This window comes from Aspergillus mulundensis (genome assembly GCF_003369625.1).
Source record: "Aspergillus mulundensis strain DSM 5745 chromosome Unknown scaffold_10, whole genome shotgun sequence".
Classification (NCBI taxonomy): Eukaryota; Fungi; Ascomycota; class Eurotiomycetes; order Eurotiales; family Aspergillaceae; genus Aspergillus; species Aspergillus mulundensis.
The window spans coordinates 1,553,937-1,575,331 of record NW_020797898.1 but is presented as its reverse complement, the minus strand read 5'-3'; the positions used below and the strand labels follow the sequence as shown (position 1 = coordinate 1,575,331).

The 21,395-nt window shown below is 50.4% G+C and overlaps 7 protein-coding genes across 7 annotated transcripts; 3 read left to right on the top strand and 4 right to left on the bottom strand.

Moving 5' to 3' along the window:
- Positions 1-297: 297 nt before the first annotated feature.
- On the top strand, positions 298-1,101 carry DSM5745_08892 (ubiquinone-binding COQ10-like protein; the record flags this gene model as incomplete). Its single annotated transcript, XM_026750908.1, has 1 exon — positions 298-1,101. One exon carries the CDS (start codon positions 298-300, stop codon positions 1,099-1,101), a length of 804 nt encoding a protein of 267 aa, XP_026600921.1.
- A 184-nt stretch (positions 1,102-1,285) lies between these two features.
- Positions 1,286-2,392, bottom strand: sod4 (mitochondrial 37S ribosomal protein mS42; the record flags this gene model as incomplete). The annotated part of the gene is made up of 4 exons (XM_026750907.1): positions 1,286-1,813; positions 1,867-1,991; positions 2,085-2,268; positions 2,333-2,392. 4 exons carry the CDS (start codon positions 2,390-2,392, stop codon positions 1,286-1,288), a joined length of 897 nt encoding a protein of 298 aa, XP_026600920.1.
- A 1,072-nt stretch (positions 2,393-3,464) lies between these two features.
- DSM5745_08890 (uncharacterized protein) lies at positions 3,465-4,523 on the top strand (the record flags this gene model as incomplete). The annotated part of the gene is made up of 1 exon (XM_026750906.1): positions 3,465-4,523. One exon carries the CDS (start codon positions 3,465-3,467, stop codon positions 4,521-4,523), a length of 1,059 nt encoding a protein of 352 aa, XP_026600919.1.
- A 269-nt stretch (positions 4,524-4,792) lies between these two features.
- On the bottom strand, positions 4,793-6,547 carry PIG-S (GPI-anchor transamidase GPI17; the record flags this gene model as incomplete). The annotated part of the gene is made up of 2 exons (XM_026750905.1): positions 4,793-6,253; positions 6,314-6,547. 2 exons carry the CDS (start codon positions 6,545-6,547, stop codon positions 4,793-4,795), a joined length of 1,695 nt encoding a protein of 564 aa, XP_026600918.1.
- Positions 6,548-6,895: 348 nt separating this feature from the next.
- On the bottom strand, positions 6,896-7,634 carry DSM5745_08888 (uncharacterized protein; the record flags this gene model as incomplete). The annotated part of the gene is made up of 3 exons (XM_026750904.1): positions 6,896-6,937; positions 6,990-7,233; positions 7,288-7,634. 3 exons carry the CDS (start codon positions 7,632-7,634, stop codon positions 6,896-6,898), a joined length of 633 nt encoding a protein of 210 aa, XP_026600917.1.
- Positions 7,635-8,211: 577 nt separating this feature from the next.
- DSM5745_08887 (uncharacterized protein) lies at positions 8,212-9,764 on the top strand (the record flags this gene model as incomplete). Its single annotated transcript, XM_026750903.1, has 2 exons — positions 8,212-8,388; positions 8,439-9,764. 2 exons carry the CDS (start codon positions 8,212-8,214, stop codon positions 9,762-9,764), a joined length of 1,503 nt encoding a protein of 500 aa, XP_026600916.1.
- Positions 9,765-10,535: 771 nt separating this feature from the next.
- DSM5745_08886 (uncharacterized protein) lies at positions 10,536-19,998 on the bottom strand (the record flags this gene model as incomplete). The annotated part of the gene is made up of 4 exons (XM_026750902.1): positions 10,536-11,803; positions 11,852-16,397; positions 16,449-19,657; positions 19,713-19,998. The coding sequence occupies 4 exons, from the start codon at positions 19,996-19,998 to the stop codon at positions 10,536-10,538; spliced, it is 9,309 nt and encodes a 3,102-aa protein (XP_026600915.1).
- Between the last annotated feature and the right edge of the window lie 1,397 nt (positions 19,999-21,395).

Here is a 21,395-nt window from a genome sequence, read left to right as displayed (position 1 = left end):
GAAGCAAACAACCGCCGAGATAAGTGCTTCCATAATATATGCTAGCTTTATACACATAGTCGCAACCACACCAAACAAGTATAATGATTCTGTCCTAGGGGGCAACTAATTAATGTTCCCTGTACGGAGTAGTACGTCCCTTACCCGGAGTATATGCATCTAGAATTATGCACCAGCTGACTAAACATTCGAGAACAATTCCAGAACATCATCTCCAAGATTCTCGATATGCTTCGCAGCCAGCAAATGATAAGGGAATAACCACTAGTGAACCATCCTTCTTACACCCTTCTCATGATGAACCGCCTCTTCGCACCGCGTGCCCTCTCCCACGTCCCGGGGCCCTCCACCATCCGCCCCGAACTCGCACGATGCCGCATCATCTATAATACTCCCACCGCGCAATCGCAATCGCAATCGCAATCGCAACAACTTCGTTTCTTCCAAAACCTCTCGCCGCAATTCCACCGCCGAGACCAAAAACGAACCTTCCTTTCCTCATTTATCCCCTCCCCCCCTCAATCATCCAACAATGGCAACAACAACAACAACAACAATGGGCACGACAAAGCCCGCATCCTAACCGCCTCCCGAACACTCCCCTACAAGCCGGAACCCCTCTTCAACGTTATCTCCTCCGTCGAATCCTACGAGCAATTCCTGCCCTTCCTCACGGCCTCAACCGTCACAGCACGTGACTCCGAAACAGGTCTTCCGAGCCAGGCATACCTAACAGTCGGATACGGGCCTCTCAGCGAGACGTTCACATCAAAGGTTGACTGTGACCGCGCGAGATGGGTTGTTGAGGCGAGGAGTGGCGAGCGGTTTGTTCAGCAAGCACCGAAGAAAGAGGCGTCCGGGTTAGGGGCGTTGGCTAGCCTTGCGGGGTTTCCGGGCGCGGATGAGGGGATCTTTGAATATTTGAGTACGCGGTGGGAATTGGTTCCTGAGGCTGAGGCGAGCACCACGGTTAAACTGGAGATTCGGTTTGAATTTAAGAATCAGTTGTATGTGAGTATGATGAGTGCGGTGGAGGGGCAGATGGCGCGGATTATGATTGAGGCGTTTGAGAAGAGAATTCGGGAGGTGCATGGACGGTGATTTTTCGGTATATGGGCACGGCTAGGTATAGATGGGTGGTATAGATGTATTATATGATAGACATGCAAGGCGAACTGGTTTGTTTTTATAGCTCTACGCGATATCGCTGTACATTAGATGAATAATGCTGACCAGGTATATAATACAATTTCTAGAATTTCTAGAACAAACACCCGCCTGGTGCCTAATTCGTTCTAATTTTGTCGTAGACGCTGCTTGAAGCCCGGGGAGTCCTTCCGCTAACGGATTCGTAGTTCTCAACAACAACATCCCAGTTGATCCGGTCCCACCAGCGCTCCAGGTACGCCGCCTTGCCCCCGATACCGTAGTCCATCATCCACGCGTGCTCCCACGTGTTGACACACAGAATGGGTTCAACGTCGGCAGCGCCCGGAGCATAGTTCTTCTGGTTGGACGAGTGTGTACCAAACGCGCCGGCGTACGTATTACCGAGGGCAGAATCGAGTGGGTGCGTGGCCATGTCGACGGGCTGGCGGCGGGCGTGAGCGGCCGGGTAGGGGGAGCCGGCGTTGTAGGTGCAAAAGATGTGCAGCATGCCGTCGCGCTCGATGTTCTTGGCGAGCCAGACGAAACCCGGGCCGAACATGGCGTTTGCGGTTGCGAGGAAGTCGAGCTTGAGGGATTCGACGGAGGAGCATGATTTGGTGATCTCGTTGGCGAACTTCTCGGGGATTTCGGTTTTGGTTGGGGACTGGAAGAGTTCTGTTAGAAAGTTACGACCGGTATGGTAAGGCTAATGCTCACAAGGCAGCTGAAGAAAAAGTGGTTGTTGTGGGCCATTGAGGCATAGTTGAACACGGAGGCCATCTCCGGACGACGGGAGTACTTGATCACCAAGTCTGCGGGACTCATGCCCGCATCGACGGTGTCTGCGAAAGGTGTCAGCTTCTATGCTGTCCGATTTGTATCTCCTGCCACGCCTGAGGGTATGCCGCCGTATCGGCTGTCCGAGGTGGGCTTACCCTGAGTCATCAAGTTGAGTTTATCAATCATGAGACCCTGATATTGTGTCCAGGCGAAGTCGTATGCCTCTGGAGTCAAGAATTCCGGAACGCCATGTTCCCTGAAGTATGGGTTGTGTACTAAGCTGGGTACATTATGCAATGTTCGAGTCTGGAAGCGTGGGAGAGCGGCGGAGATGGGTTTCTAACGCGCGACATGTTAGCTACTTTGTGTTGTAGAAGGGGCGGATTGGGGAATGGCGGCTCACCTGAGAGAAGGCGGAGGCAGCCCGCAGCGAAGCCTGCGGCCGGAAGATTCGATTGAGCATGGTGATAGGGTATATGGAGTGAAAGCCGCAAGGAATCCGTCCGACGGTCCAGTTCGCAGCTTTCTCGACTGCCATCGGCAGAATTTCCTCGCTGGTTCCCAATTGGGTTTGGCGCGGCTGAGGTAACCGGGCGCCAACGGGAGCCAATCATTGGGCGGAGATTGCCTCTGTTCCTGACAGCCCTCCAGGATTATTTACGTCTCTCAAGAGTCAACCTCCATACTTCCTTCCACTGCAGGCAGTTCATCTCCCTACGCGCCTTGTTGATCTGTCGCACCACGACACTGTGTGGGCCCATGATGGCTCACCCCATAGCCCCATCTACCCGGCGCTTGTTCACTTGATGCTATTAGACCAGCAACTATGAGCTCCATCTGCTGTCTCTATTCTAAGACTACGGCGCCTACCGGAGCCTGGTCGTGGGATGTTTCTGTACCGTGATGCAAGAGGCATTCTTGGGCGACAAATACCTAACGCTCCCCGATAAAAGCATTTGGCCCATTTGTTTCTCTCGTGTGATGCTTCTTCCTTTTAATCCAGTTCAGTTCATTGTTGCAGTTCTTTCAAAAATATACCTGGATTGCTCTGGAAAGCATATTTCCTCGCCTAATTTCATAATATTTACTATCTGCCAACAGCTATCAGCTTCGACCGGGACTCCCAGACAATGACCAGGTCTCTTACGCACCGTGTCTCTGTGAGGCAATCGATCGTGATGCTGCTGACAATATTGACTGCAAATGCATCCACGCACCGCGGGCTACTACATCCCAAACGAGCAAGCAGCTGCTCCGGCTCATCGCAGAAATGTACCGGCGGTGGCTTGCCGGATAACTTCTGTTGTCCCTCTTCATCGACCTGCATCAGTTTGGACAGTGGAGGCTCGGTTATCTGTTGTCCAAAAGGTCAGGACTGTACCTATATCCAGCCCATCACCTGCGACGTGGCAAAGCAAGACGCAAGCCTTCATCCAGACAATGTTATCAAAACCACTCGACTGGACGACGACTTGCCTACGTGCGGGAATGCGTGCTGTCCGTTCGGATATACTTGTCAAGGCAGCTTCTGCGCCATGGACGATACAGCATCTTCGTCTTCATCTGCCAGTTCTACAAGGAGTACGACTACTTCCGCCTCTGTAGCTACATTGGAATCATCGATAGAGCCATCAACCAAGTATTTGTCAGAGTCAACGTCAGAGTCCACAGAACCGTCCACGGCGTCACTCACAGCATCCCCAACACAGTCGGCCACTGAATCGTCCACAACTACTAGAACAACAACCGATTCTCCACTCACCATTGCAGATGACCTGTCAACAGTGACGGAAGAATCAAACCCCAGTACTGCAGTACCAAGCCCCACGCTATCTCAGTATTCAACCGCATCAAGCAACAATCTATCCGCAGCAGAAGCCGAATATTCCTGTCCCGGATTCCCAACCAACGCTGTCCTAGCAGGCTTCTTCCCTGGCACTGTCTTCGGCGCCGTAGCCGCCCTCCTCGTCACAGTCTGCATCCGGCGCCAACGGCGAAACAACCTGCCACCAGGAGAAAAGGTGGCGCAAAACACCTTCCGCAAGTCCACAGGAACCCTAATCGGCATATCCGATCCGATCCCCTCCGATGAGAGCTCGTTCCGCACAGACTTCTTGCTGGGGAGAAACTCCAAGCGCAGCTCTGATGACTCCCGCTCCGTCCTCTCGCGTAGCAGGTCCCGCGTAAAGAGCCTCTTCAGCGCGTCCCCGAAGGCCCAACACGCGCCTGCTGTCCCAGACGATGATATACCCGCTGTGCCGCCAGTTCCAGCTATTCTCTCATTACCTGTGACACCGCCTCGTCAGCGCCAACCAAGTCGCCAGCCCAGCACGGAGAGTATCCGCGTCTACACGCCCCCTGGTGTATTCTCGAACACACCGACCCTCAATCCATCTCCATACCCTGCTGAGCAGCGACCCAACACGACCCTAACGGAGATTCTGGATCAAGCACAGGCACAAATGCGAGCTGAGTCCGTGTCAGCTAGCGGTGCGAACAGCAAGACCAACAGCACGGCTGGGGACAATACAACACAGCGCTTTTTGCTCCCGCCGCCGCAGAAGCTGGGAAGGAGGAAGCAGTTGCCTTATTGAGTGTCTTCGCATTTCATTGGTCTACATCCAGCATCAACGTTCTTTTGTGCGTCGTTCTAGAAGTATTTCTCCATCTATTTCGCTTTCCCTTTCGTGGTTTTGCTTTGGCATTTAGCGAGCATAGTTTGCGTCATCCGTTCTAGATTGATCAGTGTAACAGGCTAGCAGATATATAATCAAGATATTCCCTTCGAATTAATATTGACAATGTTATGAATCTGAAAAAAGGCACTATGGCACAAAAATTTGTTAACAGATGATCTAGTCTATCATGAAGCAGATCCCTGCCTCCTAGCTTTCCACCCGGCAACAACTCTCTTAACCTCCTTCAACAAGCCCAGTATCAACGGAACCCCAATGGGCCCCAACAACGGCAAATAGACAGCGACCTTATGCTCATCAGGGAAGTACATCTGGCCCACCATACTCTTCTCAAAAAAGCTCCGCTCGGCCTCCGTCTCTGCGACACGGGCACTCGCTAGCGCAGCCTGGAACTGTCCGTTCCGTAGGTTTTCGCACGCAAATGAGAGGTGAGAGAGTGTCGTTGCGACGGATGACGCAACTGTCGCTGGGATAGGGATCGATGGAAGGGACTCTGTCAGACGGGCAAGGGAGCCCGTTGTCGAGGAAGCGGAGAGGAGGAGGGTAGCGGCGCGAATGCGGATGAGGGTTTGCAGGCGGAATGGGAGAGAAGACGGTGTTGAGGGGGTGCCGAGGAGACTAAGCAGTTGGTGGGAGAAGGTGAGGAAGGGGGCGCGGAGGGCGTCGCGGGGAAGATGGAGTAGGTTGGACTTGTCTGAGTCCTCAGTTGTAGGGAGGGGAGGGTTGAGGATGAAGACGCCGCCCCATTGCGGGATAATCCAGCTGGTGGCTTTGCTTTCCTTGACGACGAGGGGCGACTGGGAGGGGGCCGGTACGTAGAGAATGAAGTTGATTGTTGGGCCACTACCGATACTTGGGTTCAAAGGCCATTCTGCGGCATTGATGAAGGCGCTGAGGTTCTCTTCCTTCAATGTCCAGACTCCATACGTCTCGTCGAATTCAGGGGCAGGCGTAGTGGGTGAGAAGGATGCGTAGAGTTGGACCTGGGTGTCGACGGTGAAGTTGCTGATTGGGGACAGCTCCTGGATGACTGGAGAGATGTATTCCTGTACAGCGGATTCAATGTCCCATGAGGAGGGAGCCGACCCGGGAGTAAACAGGGAAAATGCGAGATGATACGTCTCTGCATACTTCATCGACCGTCTCAGCCGCTTCGTAATGCTCTCCGCCAGTTGCGGAGAAATTTGCTGCGCCTGGCTGTTTGACGAAGGAGCTGAGTTGCCCACTGCATTACTTGACAGAATGTGTGCCATGATCGCCTTCTCCTCTGCAAACAAACGCTGCAATTCGGCGGCAATGAACGACGCGAGAGGCGAGTTGGACGAAGATGGCGGAGGGATCTGACTCGGTGAATAAAATATATCAAGCATGGTCGTTTCTGCGTGAAGCTCCGAGCGAAGGCTCGGTAGGTCATCCTGTGCTTGCAGACGGACAGTCAGCGCCGTATCAGCCCTCACGGCTGTCTGTTGAGCCTCCTCATTGGCCAGTTTCAAGCGTAGATGATGCGCGGAGAATTCGTTCAAATCGTCCAAGGTATGTTGAGTTAAGCGAAGAAGCTGCTGCGCTTCGACATCCGGCAGGGACGGTGTGTCGATTCGGATCTCGAGTGGGAATACAGGACGACAGCTCTGGGTACAAGGATTCAATCAGCTCAGTCCGCAAGGAAACCGTGGTGCTCTAAGGGGTACCTTTCCGCCAGCCCAGTCCAGCATCTCTTGGATGGGCAATTCAGCACGGTAAATAGAAGTCGTTTTCCACCATATTGGGAAGCCTAGAAAGAGTATCACGGCCCAAAAGGCTGCCACAACCTTGAACCGAGTCTGGATTGCATTGGGCTTCTCCGGAGGGGGGAGAGTGGAAGCGGAGGTTTTTGATGTCATGTCAGGTTGCGAAGACCCGAGGTCTTCTTGCTTTGCGCTCATGACAGGCAGGACATGCTTCTGAGGCAAAGATTTGGCCGCATCCACTGAGAAATGGAAGTGGAGTGGGTGAGTCCGATGTGAGGGAGACGTAGAAAGCCAAGTGGTGGTTGAGTCCGCGGTTGAAGGCGGAGAGGCGCAATGATTACCGCGATACGAAGTATACAGCACATTTTGCTCAGTTTTACGGGAGTAGGTTCTTATTGAAAATGACTATCCGCGGACTATTGACAATGGTTATCGAATATATTAATTGATCAAAATATCTACACTTCTGGGTATCAAACCGATGCGCCAAGGACTCCATGCAATGTGTGGCGGAAGATGAAGCAACTCCGCATGTGATCGTGGTTAGTATTCCTTTTCGAATAGCTTCTGTATGGGTTTCGCAGCCTGGATACAGCGTTAGCATTGTTGCGGATACATCATCACAGAAAAAGCGCACATCGATGAACTTCTCGAGATCTTGATCGAGGCTGGCTAGATCCTCCTTCCGCTTGTTATTCTCCGTAATCAGAGCCTGCTTGCGCTTGAGAAGCTCCTGCCGTGCCTGCTCAAGCTTCTCCCGTTCTGCATGTTCGTGGTTTATTCGCGCAACCATCAATTCGTGCTCGTCCGACTCGCGGTGCTCAGGATGCAGCTCTAGGAATTCCTCCACCGGTATCAGAGGAAGCGACCGATATTTATGACTATAAAGGTCCGGTTAAAAAGAAGCGCTGAAACAGTTAATGGATGCGGCATACTCGTAGGACTGGCAAGCGGCAATCTCTCCCGTCAAGTGTCGCTGCTCGTAATACAAATTCTGAAGCTGTAAATGTAACCGGTCGATCTCCTGCCGTGCCTCCGCGGTGCGCTGTTTTGTATCTCGAACCCGGAAAATGGCATCACGATTCTGACCTCGGAGCTGCGCGAGAAGAGCAAACAGATGCTTCTGTACTGTATGCGGCGATTCAGATAGCTGGTCGGGGGCGATTGACGGGTCCAACAAGGACAATAGTTTGTGACAGAGATCCCGAGTCTCGGCGGCAGTGTTTAGGACGGGCAGCAGTGAGGGGTCGGAGACGATATCTCTGATAGCAGTTGCAGCCATGGCGAGTAGACGTCGATGGCAAATGATGAGGCGAACAACGAATGACGACGGCGGATAGAAGCACTTGGGGAGTTGTCGGCGGGATGGTGGCTTGAACGTGGAGAGAACGCGCCAACGGATTGGACTGAAGAGACGGGTACCGATGTAGCCAATTCACCTGATCAATGATCGACAATGTCGCCCTACAAGGAGATGAACCGTTGCTGTCGGACCTAATTGTTGGAGACGAAAAAGAACGATGTTGAGAATTAATTAATGGAGTCTACCCCACTCTCGGCCTTGTTCTTCCTCCCAAGGCCAACCTCCCGCGGACCAGACTCTCTTCCTCCTCACCTCTCTGCTCTCCTCTCGTCTAGACGACGTTCATTCTCCTCACTATATCCTCGAATCTCCTACCTTCTTTATCTTTATTTAATATCTTTACACCTCTTCGCTGTCTTCTTGTAAGTTCTGTCGCCAACTCCCTTGGTTTCCGCGTCCCCGGTCAAATAGCCGCCACTTGGCAGTGTCTAACTTCTCTACAGGTTATGTACGCTTGATTTTCCATAGGGAGGGTGCCCTGGATAATATCTATATCATGGCTTGCTCAACTGGGTCTGTGACCATCGAGTCGTACCCCGACACTGGTGTCTCCTCAGCCTACGCCACTCCGTCCGAGGAGACCGCTCTGCTCCGAGACCGCAAGCGAAGACACTCATTTCATACGGCGCGGAAGCTATCCTGCGACTACGATGCAGACGCCATATATCTTAGGGTATGGACCGGTTTAATGTTTCTTGTTTCAGCACTTCTAACTGCTGGTAGGTCGAACTCTTCCTTACGGAATTGGAGAGGCGCCTCCATTGGATTGAACAGTACCGCCGTTCCCACATGGTTCAGATCGACACCAGTCTACGCAGGGCTTATGCAACATTAGAAGCTGTGAGGGATTCCTGCTCTCATGCATCGGGGGAGCTGATGGGCAGCGGCAAGAAGAGAGCCAAGATCCTGGTGGAGACCCTGGAAAGCCGTTACAACGATGCGCTCGCGACAAAGGAAACGTTAGAGCAAAAGGCTCAAGCCGGCGTTCGCTTGATGGAGTCTTTCTTGATAGAATTGGAATCGCGCGCCGACGCTGTCCGGGATCGCGGCGTTTATGGAGCTCTGGACGAGGGCTGGAAGGCGGTTGACTCTACCTTGGTTCAAGCAAGAGAGGTTATGGATGAGGGTATTGAACGAGCCCGCCAGGTCAAGGACGCCCTCCGCGAAAACATCGACCGAGCTATCTTACTCGCTAAAGAGAAACGTTTGATCGGTTATTCAGATCTTCCTGCGCCATGGCGGATAAACCCACATATCCTCTCCGGCTACCGATTCCACTCATCCAAAGTGGAATGTCTTACTTCAGTCTTCACCTTTTCGAACGAGCTCGTCAACATCTGGTCGCACCTAATTGGCCTCGTCATCGTCCTCTCCATTGCCTTCTACTTCTACCCGCTGAACCCTAACTTCCACTTGAGTACGAATGCTGACATGCTCGTATCCGCGGTCTTCTTCTTTGCCGCGTGCAAATGCCTTGTCTGCAGCACCCTATGGCACACAATGAACAGTATCGCCGACCAACCGTTGATGGAGCGCTTCGCTTGTGTCGACTACACCGGCATTTCTATGCTCGTTGCCGCTTCTATTGTCACAACCGAATACACTGCTTTCTATTGCGAACCCACCTCCCGCTGGGTCTACATTCTCCTCACGATGTCTCTGGGGATTGGCGGCGTCATTCTCCCGTGGCATCCGACCTTCAACCGTGCTGACTGGGCCTGGGTCCGCGTCGCCTTCTACGTTACTCTGGCCCTTACTGGCTTCGCGCCTCTCGCTCAGCTAACCTACGCTCGCGGTTTCTCCTGGTGTTTGTACTTCTACGCTCCCGTCATGAAGAGTATCCTCGTTTATTTTGTCGGTGCCTGCGTCTACGCCTCTCAGATTCCAGAGCGCTGGAGCCCAGGTCTCTTCGACTACGTCGGCGGCAGCCATAACATCTGGCACTTTGCTGTCCTCGGCGGCATCCTGTTCCACTATCTCGCTATGCAAGATCTCTTTGCCAACGCCTTTCAGCGCGCAATGGGTGAATGCCCTAATCTCGCCTCTTGATCATACCTAGATTTCTTTGTGATCCAATCGTACCACATCCTCGCGCCACATCCCATCAACATCACGTCAGTGGTTGCGCCACGACTGCTCCTCAAAGATAAAACACGTACGCATACGTGGACAGCATTCGTTGCCGATGATGAAAATAAGGATGCGCGGTGTACATACATCTTGGGCCATCCCGTACAAAACCAAAAGCAAGTGCACATATTAGACATAGACGCCTTTCTTCCCTTCGAACCTTGAAACGCTAGAGTCTCCGTACTCAGTCTCCCCGCTGGATAGATCTCGCAGCCAGGTCACGAAAGAAGAGCTCTTAGATGGCCGGTTAGAGAACGGGGTTTTGCATCACTGGAGTCGGCACTGTTTTTTGTACCTTCTTTTTCCCACTTCTACTTCTAGCTTGGCTATAGTTGTTATTGTTAGACATATTCTTAGCTTATTCTAGTATATATTTCTTTAATCCATCTTCGTTCTTCGATATATATATATACCCTTTACTTTATATTTACTGATATGGTTGTCTGTCCTATGTGTTTCTTTTTACCACTAAGTGTGGGGCAAATTGTGATAAGTAACTGCTGCGTTCTAAGTCTCTAGAAGCAAGTCAAGTCTATCGGCCACGGTCTGGTCTAGCTAAAGACATGTTGATAGCGTATGTGCCAAATAGTGTAGATAAAGATGATCTCGTCTTGTCTCGAGCTTTATCAAAAGAGAAACCCAAAAGATCCTGAGGTAGATGGTAAGTAAAGAGCAACAATATATGCAATATCAAAACCGGTCCTCGCTCAACCTCCTCGCCTCAACGATCGTTCCCACATGCGACTGTGCAAACCCATGGCCTTTCGTTCGAGTGCTATACCACGCCTTTAGGAACGGCAGCGGGTTTGTCTCAAACGGCGATTTCACAGGCCACCCGACCTGATTGCGCCCTTGCTCGTTCACAAAGCCCTCGCTCGTGACGCACTCTTCGGGGACATTCAAGTCGCGAGTCCTGTCAGTCATGAAGCCAAAAAAGTGGCATGCCGCCTCGTACTCCGCAAAGGTGTCGAAATACAGGCTACCCGAGAAGATCTCCAGTGCTTGGATCAGCTCCGGTGGTATCTGTAGCGCCGGTCGCTTTTTCCCGATTGTAAGGAAGTCCAGCTTGCTGAAGGAGCACATGTCCTTGGTTGTCCGTGGGGCGTACATATGTAGGGTAACCTTCTCGGACTTGCGGATCTCGGGAATAAGGGCGTTGGCCTCGTACTGGCTTATAATGATAAGTTGCGAGCTGTGGACATTAGAGAGGACCCAGTGAACTGGTTTGAGAAACTCGTCGTCAACAGAATTTGCGCCCTCTTCTATCGATTTGAGGAAATCGACTGTGGCATAGAGTAGTTTGCCCATGAGTTCCAAGGGAGCCTTGAACTTGCCGGCTGAGGTTCGCAAAAGGGTCATGAAGGGCGGTTGTTTTCCAACGGCCTCAGACCGGAAGTGCCCCGGGAAGCGGCCGTGTCTGACGAAGTGTTTGAGATCGCCGTGGACGCAATGATTTAGAGCGGTCACTGCTCGTGGCCGGCAGACTTGCTGCTCCCTTTGTACCTCTTGCGTAATCTCTCGCTCTTGCTCTTCATGAAGCATCGTGATAGCAGTAGAAGAGTTATACCATACGTCGAAGAGTTCTCCAGCTGCCTGGTCGTAAAGTGCCAGTGCCCGGAGAGTGTCAAGGCAGTATGGAGGGTCTTCCCAGGGTGCATAAAGTTGAGAGAGTGTCTTTGACTCTGACTCCTGGATTTGGGTTACCATGTCCTGGAGAGTGTTCGTTTCCGGTTTAAAATCTTCCCAGATTTGCAAGCAGCGGTAATACTGTAGTCCCTGCCACGCCCAAAGCGGCCGAAGGTTCTCCAAGTGAGCGCATGTCTGTTTCAGCACCCAGTCTATCACCTCAAAGGAAGTGAAATTGCCGTTGTCATTCGCTTTCAAGCTATGCCTAACCTCGGGAGGTATAAAGAATGCAACCGATTGACCGTTCCCAAGCTCTCTCATCCTGTTGCAAGCTTTTCAAAGTCAGTACCCTTTATCGAAGATATGATGTAGAAACTCACCCTGTACAAGTCGGTCTTTGGTCAATCGCGGTCCTAGCGTAACAGCTGCGCGATAATTTCGGGGGAGTTTTAGATCGACTCCTCGTGAATGATGCTGGTCTAGGAAGACCAAGCACAGATGCATCCTTCCCCGAAATGGAGATGCAATAAGTGGCTCGATGAATCCATCGTGATCTACTACCACGGCTTCATCCTCCTCGTTGTAGAAGATGGCGGCAGAGGCTTGAGCTCCGGTAGTAGCAAGCCAGGCCTTGGCCACTTCTTCATTGCTTGACTCTAAAATCTGTGCCCCAACGTCAATGATAACCTTGATTCTATGATCCTGGTCATTGACAAGCCGCAAAAGCCCCTCTACAGACACCTGGCCGCCGTTAGGATTCTCGGCAAGGACACACCGCATATTTTCTTCCCTCAGTAGCTGGTTCAAAACCATCGCATTTGTGTGGAGAAGATCGGGTAGATCCTTCTGGGGCATCGATTTTGGGAGCATATACCGATTGTCGTTTGTTCCGCTGAAGCCTGTTGTAAGCAGTTGACCCTGCTTTGAAGGGATATCCCACGCCGATGTAGAGAGCTTGAACGGAAACTCCTTTGCTTCCTTGGGAAACACGACCTTGGAGAGGAAAAAGTCGATAATTGCTTTCTGATACCGAAGACGAGGATATAAATCCTCTCGAAAGGTTTGTCGGTCTTCCAAGTTCACTCCGTTGAACGAACGTAAGCCTTCAGGGAGGTCCTCTCGAATTTTCACAATCCAACGCTCGTACTCGACTCCGGGATCATTGTCTTTGAGGATCAATTGGAAGCATTGCCGTACCTGGTCCTCGCTCAGGCCGCCATAATAGTAGCTTAGGCATGTCAGGGTTAGGGCAACATCGGCGTGTCCGAATTCGGCATTCTCTGAAGGCACACCCTTGGCCCTAAATGGAACAGCCATCAAGCACCGCGAGGGATGAACCCCGTAGTCCACCCACCAGCGTTTTCCTGCCAATGCAAACCGTAGGATGCGATGCGCAAAAAGCCCCCTGAGCACAAGAAGCCTTTTCAGCATGATGCTGTTCTTAAAAGCTTCTCGCACGGTATCCTGGTCGTCTTGGCTGACGTCCGGAGAACAGACGAATTGCAATGCGCATAAACGAGTTTGCTCGGACCATTGTTGGAATGATAATCCTGGGAGAGCTTGATGGAAAATAGCTTTAGCAACTTTCCCAAGCAATGAAAGAGGGCCCTGTGCCTTCAAGAAGTGCAGAAGAGGATAGCGAGTACCCTGTTGTTCGACCTGCAGAATGTTTGGATCCTCGGCTTGCAAAGCGACTGCTTCTTTCTCGACCACTTCAAGTACATCTTGTATAATATGCCAACGATCGCTATCTCCGTCCACGTTTTGCTGGTTACCTCTTGTGTATATGAGTTGGAATTTTGGGTCCAGAACTTCGTCGCTTTCGTCAATAATAGTGCGACACCTATTTTGTAACTCTTCTTGCAATCGGATTAGGCTGAGAGCTGTATTTGTTGCCATGTCAAGACCAACCAGTCGAAGAGAGAGGAGTTGTTCTGGGAGGACTATCAAGACTCCTCGTTTCTCTATACATTCACTGTAGATTGCATTCAGTGATTCAACCAAAGATTCATCGAGCTTTGTGTTCCGTGAAAATGGAACATAATAAACTGGGCGATTCAGTAGTCCGCCTAATCTCTGGGCTAAAATGTTGGCACTTTGCCGTAGAAGTGGCTTCAGCACTATGATCCGAGCCAGTTGGGATCCGTTCGAGAGAGAGGCCGCGATCATCGGTGTAATGACGGTGGTCTTTCCCTCTCCCATGTTCAACTGGAGAACCGCATTGCTTTGGGTTTCAGGAGTAATCATCTTGCCTACGATGTCTGCCTGGCGCATTCTGATGGTCAGATCACTCTCGATCTCCAGAAGTAGCCAGTCGGGGTTGTCTGATGGTTCCCAACCATCACAGCTCACTGTTTCAGCCTCCCTGTAGAACATGTTGACGTCGTAATTATCAAAGTGCTCTTGAAGCCTTTCGCATCGACGCAATGACGAAATCGTTTTGGCAAATGTCAAGAGTATCGCTTTCCAAGGCTCTGGGACTGAACTCCACTTATCGGCTGCCAGAAATGATAGTATTGAGGAAACGGTGACGGAAGGCGCAAGTATAGAGATACCAATATCTTCCCAGCGATGTTTAACTGTTGTTAATGTGGAGGTAATCTCAGCCCATAGAGTATTTCGCCGTTCCAAGATATCATCGTGATGCCGCTCAAGTATATCTCTGTTTACAGGTAAATCGGTGGGATCCTGAGGCAAGCATACCTTCTTGAGGGCTTCCCAGCTTTCCAAGAGATCACGCGCATACTCTTGAAGTAAGTGATTAGATCCCTTAGGGAGACCTGAGATCAGGGTCCCGAGTGTAGCATCTGAATCATTCTTAGGACAAGCGGGCACTTGATCCCTCTCGAATTTTAGAGATGTGTAGTCTATATCCATTAGAGACGGAGCCTTGGCCGCACGGAGAAGATCGTAAATGCAAGGTGGATGCCAAATGTCCAGGGAGCGTATTGGGAACATGAGACGCTTGGGCGGCTGGGGTAGCTGCAATGGTGGGCAGAGGGATACAGTCATAGTATCCAGCTTGTCTTGCACGTCCCGAACAAACTGAGAGAACAGTATGTTTTTCCTAGAGCTCCTGAACAATTGCTCGCAGTCATTGAAGCTCTTTGTCTGCCAAGGCTCCATATTTGAAGGCCGTCTAAGGGTCTCACATGGCCATTGTTCCACAATCGAGCTTGTGAGAGCATCAATGGCCTGCTTCTTGGTTGAATTGTATAACTTTTTCTGTGTCTTCGTTATCCTCCTCTTCTCATCTTTAGGTACACTCTTCGGATTCTTGCCAAAATCAGATTTGAAAGACGGGTAGTGGTTGGATATGGTAGACTGGACTTCGCCCCTGTCAATATTCTGTCCTGGTGCAAGACCTATCTGCACTGATCCGTGCAAGAGTTGGGCGGGCATTTCCGGAAATGACCCGGAGAAGGCGACTGCCAGCAAGGAACGGAGATGGCACATGGATGAATCATTCGATTTACCAAAGGCCACCATACAAAACACGGAAATCAAGGAGTATGTGTCGGTCTCCCGTCTGCTTGAGCGGCACTGGTTGTACAGAGAGGCCCATAGCTTCTGCATCGAAGCATCAATAAGCGTAGTATATGTATACTGATTGGGCTGCCGGATTTGCGTATCGATCCTACCCCAACCCTTAATAGCACCAAAAAGGTCTTCTTTCTTAAGCAGGGCAGCCGGCCAATTTCGGATGAGCGTCGCAATCTCGTAAGCACGATGGCTTCGATCACTAGCAGGCTCAGGTCTGTCTCTGGCCTTATACTCTGACGGAGCCCCCGCTTCACATCTGGTGGTCCCTCCATATTCCGATTTATAGAAATGAGAATTCCGGGAGCGTGCCCTATCGAGAAGGCGCATATCTCCTCGATCTAAACCTGGAGGAGGCGGCTCTTTCTTCGAGTCCCAGAACCTGATAAACTTGGTCGTGTTGTCGAAGATCTCTTGGGCAAGTAGCCTAAAATCATCATGCTGCGCTAGGGCACAGAGTTCCCCGTTCCAACTCACTCTCTGCAATACTTCCATCCCAGGGGGGAAGTACTGGCGCCATGGTGTCAGAGCTGCGATGAGTTCCAGCAGCCGGATAGATTCGCTGTCTAGAGGGAAAGGCGACTTCATCCTTGCCTGGCGCAGAATACGAAGTGCTTCCTCAGTTCCTGTGCGCTTGGTGGCGGGATCAGGAAGTACAAATGCGGTAACGGCATGCAAGTATGCCTGGTATAGGGCACCCACCATACCTGTAGAGTCCGAAAGCAACTCCAGGCTTGAGTCAAGAAGGTAATGGAAGTACTTGATGCGTGGAGCGCCCGGAAGCTCTATTGAAACTTCAGTGTTTGGAGTATCTTTGCCAAATTTCACCTTCCCATGAGGAATCAGCACGGTGCGGTGACCTTGCTCCGTTTTGGCCCGTAGAACAAGCTTGTTTAAAAGACCGTAGAAACAGCCTATATCCTGGTTTAAATCAACAATGGCGTTGTGCTCCCTGCACTCCAGTTCTTTCTCTTCATTGATAAAGAAGCTCAGGTGCAACCGGACTAGTTTCGCTTCGACAGTGCCATTCGGTGATATAGTAACTTGAATATGTTTTGGATCGTCTAATCCTTTCAGAACATCGGCAATCTGTGAGAAGAGGGTGTTGTGTATGTCAACCAAGGTCCGTTGACCTTGCTTGGTGGCGGAGGACCCTTCAGTCTCCTGCTTAAAGGACATACTCCAATTCAAACCACTTGGTTGCCATGCCTGGTCAAGCGGTCGGAACTCAAGGACTCCGGTTTCCAGATCTAGCCAATGTGCATGCATCTTGATTAGGGACTCTGGAAAGTCTTCGACCAAGACATCATGCGGTATTAGCCGCAGGATCTGACTTGCTTTTTTTGCTTTGATCACAAGCTGGTCTCCGTTGAGTCCAAAATGAACCTAAATCTGTGAGTAAAAAATCAGTGGTTGACTAGGCTTTGTCCAGCTTACTTGGTAGTCCCCAACTGGCTTCGTCGTCATAAAGGTTGAGGTTGAGCCTCGCAAGCTCGAGCGAACTACAGAGAGTGTCCGCTTTGCGATATTAGCAGGGCCTTCCAGAGACCAGGTATAGGACTTTCTCACCTGTCCAAACAGTCGCTGAAATATCGCATGTTTAGTGTATTTTTCGGGAAGACGACTTGGTGGCTGGTTGTCTATGAGTAGCTCTCCGCTCAATACATTGTACCGAACTTCCTGTGGACGTTCATGCAGGGTCTGGATTGATCGATTCATTGCCCATCTCATATTGTCTCCGCTGTCGAAACTCCAAGCAGATGTTATCTTTATGTGGCTCGCGGTTTGTTGGACTGCGTCATTGAGACCTGTAGGGTCTTCTTCAATAAGTTTGGACACTTGCTGCTCAGCACGGCGCAGAATCCTCGTGGTCTGAATAACCATAGCTCTCGTCTCCAGGGCCTGTTCAGCAATTGGCTGAGAGGTATTCTCAAAGAACAGAATCGAGGATCTCGCCAGCATCTGCAAGTCTTCGCCGCTTTGAAGAAGCGCTGGGAGATGCTCATCTTCCACAGCATAAGTCAAGACGCAGATTCCACCGAGTCTAAAAAGTAACTTCAGGCATGCATGACTGTCCGGGCCAACTTGTGCGTCAAGCATATTTGTAATACCTGTGCACCATTCCAATGCTACTTTTCTGCAATGTCGCAGGAGAGATGCAGCGCGTTCGAAAAATGATGTTGGACACAGGCTCAGAGCCCTGAGTCCCAGAACGACAATTGTGTGAAGCGTATAATGTTCATTCCAGTTCTTGTGGATGCTGTCCAGCCTCCCTTCTAGTGTTTGCAAGAGCTTGTTGACGGCGTCAGGCTCTTCAAAAAATGTATGGGCGGCTCTGAGTTGGCTATCTGGACTGACTGATCCGAACTCCCACGCTGCTTGACAAAATAACTTGTGCGCAGGTTCTTCGTTCATTGAGATGTGTGGTGAGGCTAACTCCCTGGTTATGTTGTACCACTGCAAGTTCTCGCCAGAGCGCAGATGGCCGAAAGCATTCATCTCATGAAGACTAAGAGTCGAATGGCAGATACGCTGGTCGGCCAGTACCTTATTCTGGCCATGGCCGCAAGATTCGACAGCATATTGGTGACTACCGTAGGCAGTAGCGCTGACATTGAATATGCAAAGGTACTTGATTGCAGCCTTCGGGAGCCTACACCTAACTGCAGCCCATACTTGCTTCGCATCATCCCATAGCGAGAACTTGAGCGTGTTCCCCACTGCTACTTTTTCAAAATGGACGGGAAAGCTTTGAATTCTGTAATGCGTGTTGGCCCAGGACTTTGTGGAGGAAGCAAGTGTCAGTCTCGGGGCCCGGTTGGAGGCAAAATTCTTGGTTGCGGGGTAATCCAGCAATTTGATTTCCATCGTTGAGGTTTCTCTTGCCTGCGGCCTGCCATATTCGTCTATGATTTTCCAAGTAATGTCTCGCCACCCAGCAAACCATATGGGGCAATCAAGCTCAAACACAATGTTCTTGATCAGATCATCGTCTTCAGGAAGCGGCCACTCATGGACTTCAATGTGTAAATTGGAGGCACTTGTTTCCAAACGGCATTTCTTGCAAGAAGAATAATGGATCTCGCGGTTCCATTCGTCAAATTCTGTCTCGTGGGCTAGATTCGAAGACTCGTCAAGAAGGTCTTGGTATCTATTTGAACGCTCCTCCCATTCTCTGCGCCGGCCCTCACGTTCAGCAGTTGCTGATCTTATAATACTATCACGCAGGTTCTTATGGTGCCGAGTTTTGTCAAAATACCGCACAGCAAACGTGTCAGGACCTGGATCATCAAAGATTCCTGGCCCTTTGGAGTTGCACTTCTGATGCCGGGTCCGGATGTATTCTTCGACGTCCTGGGCACGCTGCATCTGACGTTGGTGAGGGAGTAGCAGTGGCTGAAGGAACTTCTTCGGAATCTCAGGCGAGAATTCTTCAAGCAACCCGTGAGGGCAGTGCTTGATGCACAACTTGTCGAGAGCAACCCACAACTCCATTATAACTAGGAACATCAGGGACATCTGGTCGGGCATTTGCGCATACTTCTTATCGGCATATGACGAGTATTTATGAATAAGCTCCGCAAGATCACAGCAAACCTTGTCGGTCAAGCAGGTAGTACTTCGCCAACTTTGAAGCTGAGTGTCTACCCAGGCTTCGAAATCAAGTAACGTGAGTATCTCACCATCTCTCAGCTTAGGTAGACCGATTGACTGGCGTTGGATCCGTGTCTTGTGTTGCCGGTTAAAGGTCGACTTTGGGCGAACTGCGGGTGAATGCATCATCGCCTCGCGCAAGTGGTCTCGAGAATGTTTGAGCGACGTTGCCAAATCGATGTCTCGAACTGGACCAAAAGTCGTGGGGACAATTTTGAGATCTCGGGTTCGAATGTGTGAGTGAAGTTCTTGTAAGCGCTCCATGATAGCCCCATTTACTTCCGCAACTCGCTCTAGCACAAAATCAAGGGTTTTGTCTTGCAGCTTAGAAACACGGCGAGCTATCTTCGCTTGCATAATGTTCAGTACACTCGCAATGTCACTGAACTTTTGTGTTCGGGCAACACTCTCTTGGTTGCGGGCACGGGAGCCAAGTTCAACGACCAAAAAAGCCATAAAGTTTTTGTACTCCGTGCGGCCCTCGCAATCCGGAAATATGCGATAGAGGATCGTCTGTATTGCGACTTTTATCACGAACCAAAGTGGCGAGCGTCGCCATGCCTTTTTGCCGTCATTGAGGTTGACTTCATCCGACACATGCTTTTCGAACGACTTGTACGCGCTGTGTTCCCCAAATGCCAGAAGCTGCGCCATCAGGCCCTCCGTAATCAAACCTGGATGCGCAGTATCACGGGTTTCCTCAATGTTTTCTCGAAGATCACATGCCTTAGGACGCATCTCGCGAACATACTCGATGTTGAGCCGGCATAGATTATGCGCCAAGTACTTGCAAAAACTAAGGTCGTCAACCATAGTAGCCGGGATCGCAACGCTCTGACCGGGGAAACACCGGATAAGTGGACCCCGTGCTTTCAAAACAGCAGTAGATAAGGCTGAAGTCTCGAAGGCGTCGATTATGATCTTATTCATTTCAATATCGTAGTGTGCCAGCCATCCGCAGTTCTGCTCGGCGACGTAAAGTGCAAGAGCCCCTAGGAGACGATGCTAGTTAATAGATTGCATCTGAAAAAGGGTAAAATTTTATACCATGATCTCTCAGTCTTTTTAGGGTGTTAATAAGTGCCTCCTCATACCGATTGAGGTCGAACCCTGCTGCACCATCGATGGATAACCACATTTCAATCATATGGGTCACAGGTTCCCATCTGGCCTTGATTTCCTGCTCTCTCTTTGCTAGGAAAGAATCAAGGACATCTCTGACAATGAGCATCAAATTTCTTTCAAGGGATTTCTGTTTATGCTCTGGGCTGTCGGGTAATTTCGGCGGGAATATGACATGATGAAAGATGTAACCAAATGTTTCGCAGTCCATGATGATAGGAAGGCGAGGCGAGTCCGATGATCGCGGATTATGGACACTGGTCGTTAACGAGGTTGCGTATATAAAGGGATCTCGACACGGGTATCTAAGTGCTAAGAGCATGTAAGCAGGGAAGCCAGATTTCCGGATAGAGGGGTATAAGTACTACAACCTGACTGTGGGAAGCAACCGAGAGGGTGTAAGAAGAGGTCGAGACTGAGAGTAAGATTGAGAAAAAGCCGTTGATGCGAGATTTATGAGGGAGCAAAGAGCCTAGGAAGCCTAGGAACAGTGATATGAGAACTTGGAAGCAAGTAAATGGGACGAGCAAGCAATAGAAGAATATGCAGGAGAGAACAAGGAGAGGGGGCAGGATGATCAGTGGACGGGAATAGAGAGATGGATTGAATCGAGAGAGAGAGAGAGAGAGAGCAGGAGAAAGTGGAAGTAGAAGGAGAAAGCAAAAGAGTAGATATAAACGCGATTAGGGATGAAGGGGGCATATGACAGGAGGCAAAGAGGATCTCCCGAGAAAGTAGAAGTAGAAGGAGAAAGCAGAAGAACAAATATAAGTGCGATTAGTGGTGAAGGAAGAATATGACGGGAGGCAAAGAGGATCTCAGAAGGAGAATTTATGTGGTAGGTATATGGGCAGAATAAATGAGGTCTTGGATGCATCCAGGATGAGAAAGCAGGGTGCTATTGTAGGGATTGGCAGAGAAGTTAAGAGAGGAATAGAAGGGGCAGAGACGACCCTCAAGAAGAGAAGCTATGATCAGGGAAGGAAGAGAAAGATGCCCGGAAGCAAGATATATGGTTTGCGAGAAGAGGTAGGCGAGTTGATGAAGCCAAACAGAGTAAAGATTGAGGAATGGGCAGCCCAGTAGGAGGTGCTAATAGGAGAGAAGGCTACAGGACAGGATAGGATGAGGGATGTAGACGAAATGGAGAGGGCTTGTTGAAGTAACAGGAACTGAAAGAACATTGAGAGTCAACTCACATGGAAATACAAGAATTTAGTCCCTTTGAGCTCACTTCGAAGTCAAGGTCAATGTAAAACAAAAACCGCATACGATTTGTAGCCAAGGAGGAGCAACAGTTGTGGACATGGGCTTGACTGATGTGGCTATAGAAAAGACAGGCACGCAGTGAGTATGGCTAGTCTTCTCACCTTCATTCCACCAACATGGATACGCAATGACAGGCAAGGTCTCCACCCTCAATCGAACGATATAAGGACTAAGATTGACCGAAAGTTTCAACCGTCCAGACAAGGGAAAAGACTGCTTCAAACCTCAACCCACGGCCACTCCTTCTATTCTACCATTCATGTCGAGATAGCATCGCGAACAACAGCATCATAGCCTGACACACAAATGCATCTATGCGGTCTTCCAGGACAGAAGTCT